This window comes from Drosophila ananassae, chromosome 2L, assembly GCF_017639315.1.
Source record: "Drosophila ananassae strain 14024-0371.13 chromosome 2L, ASM1763931v2, whole genome shotgun sequence".
NCBI classification, from domain to species: Eukaryota; Metazoa; Arthropoda; class Insecta; order Diptera; family Drosophilidae; genus Drosophila; species Drosophila ananassae.
In genome coordinates this window covers 11,700,213-11,707,425 of record NC_057927.1, presented here as the reverse complement: position 1 = coordinate 11,707,425, position 7,213 = coordinate 11,700,213, and the positions used below count along the sequence as shown (strand labels likewise).

Here is a 7,213-nt window from a genome sequence, read left to right as displayed (position 1 = left end):
ATCAGTATACTAATCAGATGTAGCAGCATTTATTTTGTCTATATCGAAAATCTATCCGTTTATATGTGTTTATCTAACCTATCAGTGTAAGTTAACCAAAGCAAAGCGTAAAATAAACTGTATGTGATATTTGTAAGAACAAATAATGAGTTTCATTCAGAACTACATACTAACATAATTTATCACATAGTTTTTGTTTTGTTAGGATACATTTTAAATTATGGCTTTTTCTTTTCATGAATCTTTGTCAAAACCAGCTTGGAGCGAGATACACGAAATTTTCTCATTTCCTCGAGCTCGTCGATCTCTACTACCCGGTTGTGGGCGCCTTCTATGTGCAGGCGCAGTCTAAAATAATGAAATATATTAGCATCTATATTAGGGTAACAAATATACATACTTTGTTCGAGCTGGAAACCTTTTCTGACAGTGTCCACATTCGAATGGCATCGTCGTATGTGTGTACTCATGATAGCGCAGCGATGAAGACGACGTAAATGTCTTATTACAGTTGCCATATTCGCAAATAAATCGTTCTCCACTGTGCTTCACTTTTTGGTGGACGGTTAGGTGGGATCGTTGGGCATATTTGCGATCGCATAGGTCGCAGGCGAAGGGGAAATCTCTTGAGTGGTAGCGTTTGTGTATCTCAAGAGCCTTGGCAATGGCAAAGACTTTACCGCATGTGTCGCAGGTGACCCCAGAATGCTGGTGCTTCGCTTCCACGTGAACTTTAAGCGCCTGCTTGGTGAGATAGACCCTGTTACATTGGGTGCACTGGAATCGAGGACGGTTGGTTAGGTGAATTACCTCGTGCGTCAACATGCGGGACCGATTTTTGAAAACCTTGTGGCAAAATTTGCAGCTGACTACTCCGGAAGGCCCTTGGTGGGTCGATAGGTCCTCTGAGTTTTCTTCTTGAGATTCTTGATCATTTTCATCCTCTTTCTTCTCTCCATCCTCCTCGTTTTCCTCATCGTCTACCAAGTACTCTTCATCCAAATCATCGTCTTCCATTTCTTGCTCGGAGGAGTCCCGAACGGAGGACTCGAATATCTCCAACAACTGCTGATTAGCCAGAGCCACTTTTTTATGAAAATCATAGGCCCACTGAAGTTCCACAGCACATCGTTTACACAGAGTCCTGGGCTCATGACTTGGTCTCTGACGGAGATCCTCCCTGGTGCAAATTTCATAGCAGTCATAGTAGCTCAATCCCGATTCCTGGTCATAGCAGTCAGACATGTCCAACATAAGACTGGGTTTGGGTTCCTCCAGGCACAGGCGGCAGTTATTTTGCAGATCCAGAACTGGGAAGTTCCCGATTGAGACTTCTTGGGACGCACTTTCCAAAGGAGCTACCACCACCTCGGATTTCTTGGCGCATTTCAGAATTCTAAAAGTACGAGCTGCGCCCTGTTTTGTCGCTTGTTTATCCATTATTTGATTAAATCCTGATCCTTTTTATTCCTCTTTGTAACAGTAAATTTCGTCTTGAAAAAAGCTAAGAAAAATAAACACAGAAATGAAGTCAAGGTAGCGTCGTCTACTGGCCAGAAACAATGGAATCTGAAAATGAAAAAATATGGCGCGCTTTTAAATTCTCAAATTTTCAGCTTCTTAAATAACAAAATAAACTGATAATTTATAAGAGAAAACTAAACAGGATAAACTTAAATATATAATCAATACCAGAATAGGATTAAAGAATGGCTTTTTTTAATTTTCTTCCAGCAACTTTATGTTCCACTCTCCAACGTCCCCCAGCATACCTTTTGACAGTACTGTGACATACTTTTAAATTTCTGAGAGCTCTTAAGTGCAATTTACTTCAAACTTCTTTCTTGTATCGCCTTGTCAGCGTTTTCCCCAAGAAAGCCGGTATGTACTTTAAGGTAGAGACGACTACAGTTGATCCTGGCGCGGATATCCTACATCCTGACGATGCCCAGTATATATGGCTGCCGATTTCAGTGCTTGTTGGCATTTTTATTCTAGCAGCTTTGGTGCGTTACTTTTCTTATCTCAACAGACGCTGTCTGTTTATTCAACTGCATTTGCATTTATTTAGCTTAATTTATTTATTTGGGAAATTTTTTAGGTCTACGCCATGTCACGTAGTCGCTGTCGGTGCTCCTGGTCGTGTCTAAAGCACAGGGCTCCGCCAAGAAATGGATATATTAACGTGGACGAAGAGGACTCGGATGTTCCAATGGCTTGCGGGGATGATCTCGGAGAAAGTCTTCTACAAGGACGTCTGCACATAGAGGATGTAAGTAAGGTGGATAAAATTCCTTCAACTATATATAATTCGCTTTTGTATTCCAACAGCGGCGAAATAATCCCTCAAATTCCTAAAAAAAGAAACAAAATATGTCTTTGTTGCAAGACTTTAATAAACTTTATTGTCCACGTTGTGCTCCAGGTGGTTGTCATCGGTTTACTACAAAAACTACGTGCCTCTATTACATGTAAACTATACAACGAAAATAGACCTATTTTATTTATCAGTATTTGTGGCGCCCAGTAGCCGCGTCGTCAAATCGTAAAAACCAAAGAAGAATGCACCGCCCAGCGTGATCCAAAGAACTCTGGGCACAAATCCAGCAAACAGACTGAAAAATAATAAACATCAAGTATGTTATTAATAAATAAATATAACATGTACATAATCTACAATCATTTCTAAAAACTCTCGTTATTAGAATGGTTTCTTTTGTTCTCAGAGAGGGGCAAGACCATGCTTAAGAAATGTAGAACTACATAAGTTAAGTAATATAATGATATATGTTTTGTTAATTAGCTTATACATATTGTGAAAACTTTGCAATTAAAGTTGAATATTTACCCGCTTATTCCCCTTTCTATATAAATGCCATGCAGAATGCTTCGAGCATTTCGTCTTCGGTTTAAACTGTCTTTCTCGGCCAGCATGATGCGAGTTTTGACCACATCCAGTGGAGTAGTCAGGCCCGCTGAAATTCCACCTGCAATCGCTCCGCAAAATGCCACAGAGAGAGGACTGGACTCGTAGCCCGTCACTGGAGTCCATTGTAGTTTGAAGTACTCCCACAGGGGAAACTGTATAAGGCTGAAGGGTATCTCGCGCATTATGGTCGAACCAAATCCGCGATATAGGCCACGACGCAGTCCCTCAGTTCGGTAGGCTCGAAACAGGATTTGGAAGGCAGACAGTTGTTGCTTGTGACCCAACAGTGTTTGGGAGCGTTGCTTGGCTATCTCCACAGGGACACGGATTAAGCAAGCCAACTGAAAGAGGAAATAATTGTTCATTAATCAATCGAACTATAATCGAAAACATGATTAAAAATCTTACCACTTCAGCGGCGGAGGCTGCCGCCATGTGGACATAGGCAGAATCTTTGGTATGCGTGGCCGAACTGAGAAGCTGCTTTCCACATTCATATGCGCAGAAGAAAAGAGCAGCAGTTGGAGCACTTCCAGCAGCCGCAGGAGCCAGCCCTTTATAAATTCCTCGGAATCCTCCAGCCCGCCAAAAGCCCAGCTCGCTTTGTAGTCTCGTTTTTACAGTATCTATTGGAAATAGGGCTATGTCCACTACCACGCCAGCCACGCCTCCAGCCTGAAATTATTTCTTAGTTGAAGGTTCCTTTAATGAATACTTTTAAAAACTTACAACGAGCGCATGTAGAAAGGTAAATTTTTGGACCGGGTCCTGGACGTGAAGCTGTAGGGACCCACCGGCCGTCTCCTGAGCTAAATCTGCCGCCATATCCTAGAAACTTAAGGCACACAACAAGTTTAAGTCATGCCGCGGTGATATCCACCCAATTAATTAAATAAACAAACTTTTTTAATTCGGTTGTTAACGTAACAACTGTTTGGGGGTCTGGAGTAGTATTGCCAGGTTAGCAAATTTATAGCCAGATTTGAACATTTGAAATTGAACTAAAAAGTCCGAAAATATAAATTTAAATATTTAACTTAATAATTAAATATGAAACTCATTAAAATTTTAGAATTATTGAGCCATATTTGCTTTATTTTAAATTTAGCTTTTATCGTCTTTGCAAGACACCGTGTCAGCCCTGGCCAATCAGCTGACTTCAGCTGTTCTTGGTGAGGAAAGAAGAAGAGTGAGTCAATTTTGGCCAGGAGAATAAAGCGCAATTGGCCGTGATTTTCGCGATAAAGAAAGCACTTGTCTGCAGCTGCTTGAAAGCAATTAATTCATAAACCTAAATCATGGCCCTTCGCTTGACTCAAAGATTGCTGCAGACGCAGACGCCGTTCCTCACTCGCGTAAGTTTTCACGGCCGGAAAATTGGCCAAGAAATGGAAATTACATAATGCGGCAGTAGGATATTTAACGAATGCGCTTCGGATATATCATTATTTCAGGGATACCCTTTGCTGGTGACCAAGGAGAAGACCGAGGATGTGGCCCACACCAAATCGGCGCTGCAAAAGAAGCTCACAGTGAGTTGAAACCACTTGTATCCATATGATTGAGGTTATAGTATCCCTTTATCTTTGAAAACAGGGCACTGATATTCCCTCGGCTCAGTACGGTGGACGCCATGGAGTCACCATGCTTCCAGGAGGTGGCATCGGTCCGGAACTGATGACCTACGTGCGCGAGATTTTCCGTTACTGCGGCGCCCCCATCGACTTCGAGGTGATTGATATCGATCCCTCAACTGAAGGCAACGACGACTTGGAGTACGCCATCACTTCTATCAAAAGAAACGGCGTGGCGCTCAAGGGCAACATCGAGACCAAGTCCCAGAGCTTGACCGAAGTCTCCCGCAACGTGGCCATCCGCAATGAGCTTGATCTCTACGTGAACGTGGTGCACTGCAAATCGTATCCTGGTATTCCCGCACGCCACCAAAACATTGATATTGTCCTCATCCGCCAAAACACCGATGGCGAGTACGCTATGCTGGAGCATGAGTCCGTCAAGGGAGTGGTGGAGAGCATGAAGGTGGTCACCGTGGAGAACGCTGAGCGTGTGGCTCGGTATGCCTTTGAATACGCCCGCCAGAACAACCGCAAGAAGGTAACCACCATTCATAAGGCGAACATCATGAAGCTGTCCGATGGTCTCTTCCTCGAAGTGGCGAACCGCGTTCACAAGGACTATCCCGAGCTGGAGCACAACAACATGATTATCGACAACACCTGCATGCAGGCCGTGTCGAATCCCCATCAATTCGATGTGATGAACATGACCAACCTGTACGGCACCATTGTGTCCAACGTCATCTGTGGTCTGATCGGCGGAGCCGGTCTCATTTCAGGAAGGAATTACGGTGATCATGTGAGCTTCTTATTCAAGTCTACTTGTTATCTGTTTACTTTAATATTTATTTTTTTCAAGTACGCCATCTTCGAGCCAGGCACCCGAAACACAGGCACCGCCATCGCTGGAAAGAACATCGCCAATCCCGTAGCCATGATCAGCGCCAGTATCGACATGCTGAACCATCTTGGCCACAAGGAGCACGCCAAGGTTATTCAAGATGCCACCTACCAGACCATCGTCGAAGATGCCATTCGTACACCTGGTAAACCACAAACCATGCAATCAAGCACCAATCCACATCTATATCGTATACTATCTTACAGATCTGGGCGGTAACCACTCCAGCACTGATGTTGTTGAGAACATACTCAAAATCCTGAGTGCCAAGCGCGTGAATTGGTAAAATATTCGATTGAATTTAAAGTAGTAGTTTTTATGCTCTTCTTTCGCGCTGTCTCCGAAGTGTCGTATATTTTACTTAGTCCTTCAATGAGAACACATCTATTGCTTGTCCCCTTTACTTCACTGTTGCTATAGGTCCTGTCGAAGCAGGCCCGATTTATGTATTATAATTTCATGCTGTTACTGTATTATTTTAACTTTGATTACTACAATGAACTGTAAGTGTAATTGCCTCTATGGCCTAACTGTGTCTAACCAATCAGCACAACTCAGACTACACTTAACTACTAACAATTAACTGTTATTAGGTGGGTTGTCTTTGTTTTGATAGGATTATTACAACTTTTAATTCAATTTTTATCTTAGAAAACATTGTTCTTTTAAAGATGAAGCATTTTACTTTTAATCCTATCTCAGCAAACATACCCATCCTCCTTGGTAGATGCTTGTTGAACTTTTCCTTTGTTTATCTGTATAATTTATAAGTAGTGCACCTGTAGAACACACCAATCACACACACTCCAGAACACAAACGTATGTAGTTTTCGTTATGAACGTATAACCAAACAGTCCTTGTGCAGATCTAATCGAAAATATTATTTTTTTTCTCCTCTTCCCCAAAAATCTTAAATGCTTACCCGCTCCGCAGGCCACATGGAAATTATTTTAGCCAATTTTAGGCAATATCGTACAAGAATAAACACTCAACCAACCGCTAACAAAACTCAGCAAGATAAACCAAATCGAACTAAGCATAATACCAAACCAATCAAAATTATATTAACCCCACAACTAAGCCAATTTGAGAAATCTTGTTCCCCAAGCCAATGCATTCAGCGTTAATGTGATGCCCCGAAAGAATCGGTTTAATAAAGTTGAGGTCGAATTATTCCGCTGATTAACCAAATCCAATAATATCCCGGCTATATGTCCATTGTGTGTTCGTTCGATGTCAAAGTGTGATAAATCAGGTAATGAACAAATCAAAAATTAATTGTATCTATAATCAAATAATTATTTTTCAGTTTATAATTATCAAACTGCTATTTCAAAGATGCTAATTTAATTTTTTCCTTTTTCACAGATCTACTTGCCGGTCCCGCTCTAATTTTCTGCACACTGACTTTTTTTTCTTTATTGAGCTCCATTTCTACTTCCTCTACTCTATTTTACTATCCTAAGTTAAAAGAAAACATGTATAACAGAAAGAACACAGTCGAAATAATTATTTTCCCCGAGATTCGACCAAAGCGATATTAATTTGTAACTTAATTCTTTTAAAAATTGTAATATTGAGAAGCAAATTCAAACAAAATGTATTATTCTGTTCGAATATTTATTAGTAAAAGAGACAATTAAACAAAGACAACTCTGTATTTAGATTGTTTTTCTTTCTAAGGGGCTGGATAAACTGAAAAATTCTTCATTAATCTTCATTAGAGATGTTTTTGGTCTATAGATGCGGTTTTTGGCGCCTATCTTCTAAAATGATTAATTTATTCAGATTCTTTGTTCTGAGAT

At 41.1% G+C, this 7,213-nt stretch overlaps 4 protein-coding genes across 10 annotated transcripts; 2 read left to right on the top strand and 2 right to left on the bottom strand.

Annotated features, from left to right (window-relative positions):
* Positions 1-7: 7 nt before the first annotated feature.
* LOC6501017 (zinc finger protein 62) lies at positions 8-1,895 on the bottom strand. 2 transcript variants are annotated; one of them, XM_014911381.3, is made up of 4 exons: positions 1,773-1,895; positions 811-1,569; positions 401-741; positions 8-348 (listed from the first exon to the last, which is right to left on the bottom strand). In XM_014911381.3, the coding sequence occupies exons 2-4, from the start codon at positions 1,438-1,440 to the stop codon at positions 219-221; spliced, it is 1,101 nt and encodes a 366-aa protein (XP_014766867.1). In that variant the 5' UTR covers positions 1,441-1,569; positions 1,773-1,895; the 3' UTR covers positions 8-218. The 2 variants fall into 2 exon arrangements, with proteins under 2 accessions (XP_014766867.1, XP_001954381.1); XM_001954345.4 differs by lacking the exon at positions 1,773-1,895 and having other exon boundaries at positions 401-1,535.
* Positions 1,814-2,855, top strand: LOC6499561. Of its 5 annotated transcripts, none has more exons than XR_006507588.1 (4): positions 1,870-2,006; positions 2,102-2,272; positions 2,426-2,636; positions 2,706-2,855. XR_006507588.1 is itself a non-coding variant. In XM_044716824.1 (3 exons), exons 2-3 carry the CDS (start codon positions 2,111-2,113, stop codon positions 2,528-2,530), a joined length of 267 nt encoding a protein of 88 aa, XP_044572759.1. In that variant the 5' UTR covers positions 1,814-1,881; positions 2,102-2,110; the 3' UTR covers positions 2,531-2,855. The 5 variants fall into 5 exon arrangements, 3 of the variants coding, with proteins under 3 accessions (XP_044572759.1, XP_044572754.1, XP_001954380.1); XR_006507589.1 differs by having other exon boundaries at positions 2,332-2,636; XM_044716824.1 differs by having other exon boundaries at positions 1,814-1,881; positions 2,426-2,855.
* LOC6501016 (S-adenosylmethionine mitochondrial carrier protein homolog) lies at positions 2,377-3,893 on the bottom strand. Its single transcript, XM_001954343.4, has 4 exons — positions 3,659-3,893; positions 3,338-3,604; positions 2,849-3,270; positions 2,377-2,615 (listed from the first exon to the last, which is right to left on the bottom strand). The coding sequence occupies exons 1-4, from the start codon at positions 3,752-3,754 to the stop codon at positions 2,501-2,503; spliced, it is 900 nt and encodes a 299-aa protein (XP_001954379.1). The 5' UTR covers positions 3,755-3,893; the 3' UTR covers positions 2,377-2,500.
* Positions 3,894-4,086: 193 nt separating this feature from the next.
* On the top strand, positions 4,087-7,068 carry LOC6499562 (isocitrate dehydrogenase [NAD] subunit gamma, mitochondrial). Of its 2 annotated transcripts, none has more exons than XM_044716806.1 (6): positions 4,087-4,284; positions 4,384-4,461; positions 4,526-5,305; positions 5,366-5,552; positions 5,614-5,689; positions 6,342-6,658. In XM_044716806.1, exons 1-6 carry the CDS (start codon positions 4,228-4,230, stop codon positions 6,370-6,372), a joined length of 1,209 nt encoding a protein of 402 aa, XP_044572741.1. In that variant the 5' UTR covers positions 4,087-4,227; the 3' UTR covers positions 6,373-6,658. The 2 variants fall into 2 exon arrangements, with proteins under 2 accessions (XP_044572741.1, XP_014766136.1); XM_014910650.3 differs by lacking the exon at positions 6,342-6,658 and adding an exon at positions 6,777-7,068 and having other exon boundaries at positions 4,088-4,284.
* Positions 7,069-7,213: the final 145 nt, after the last annotated feature.

Excerpts from the sequence above, each read along its gene's own strand:
- LOC6501017 (XM_001954345.4), bottom strand. The coding sequence starts at position 1,440 with ATGGATAAACAAGCGACAAAACAGGGCGCAGCTCGTACTTTTAGAATT. Across the intron at positions 349-400 it reads AGGTTTCCAGCTCGAACAAA|ACTGCGCCTGCACATAGAAG; the intron begins GTATGTATATTT and ends TCATTATTTTAG.
- LOC6499561 (XM_044716819.1), top strand. The coding sequence starts at position 1,884 with ATGTACTTTAAGGTAGAGACGACTACAGTTGATCCTGGCGCGGATATC. Across the intron at positions 2,007-2,101 it reads TTTTTATTCTAGCAGCTTTG|GTCTACGCCATGTCACGTAG; the intron begins GTGCGTTACTTT and ends GAAATTTTTTAG. Across the intron at positions 2,273-2,425 it reads GACGTCTGCACATAGAGGAT|GTGGTTGTCATCGGTTTACT; the intron begins GTAAGTAAGGTG and ends GTTGTGCTCCAG.
- LOC6501016 (XM_001954343.4), bottom strand. The coding sequence starts at position 3,754 with ATGGCGGCAGATTTAGCTCAGGAGACGGCCGGTGGGTCCCTACAGCTT. Across the intron at positions 3,271-3,337 it reads CAGCCTCCGCCGCTGAAGTG|TTGGCTTGCTTAATCCGTGT; the intron begins GTAAGATTTTTA and ends TTCCTCTTTCAG. Across the intron at positions 2,616-2,848 it reads ATAGAAAGGGGAATAAGCGG|TCTGTTTGCTGGATTTGTGC; the intron begins GTAAATATTCAA and ends ATTATTTTTCAG.
- LOC6499562 (XM_044716806.1), top strand. The coding sequence starts at position 4,228 with ATGGCCCTTCGCTTGACTCAAAGATTGCTGCAGACGCAGACGCCGTTC. Across the intron at positions 4,462-4,525 it reads CGCTGCAAAAGAAGCTCACA|GGCACTGATATTCCCTCGGC; the intron begins GTGAGTTGAAAC and ends CTTTGAAAACAG. Across the intron at positions 5,306-5,365 it reads GAAGGAATTACGGTGATCAT|TACGCCATCTTCGAGCCAGG; the intron begins GTGAGCTTCTTA and ends ATTTTTTTCAAG.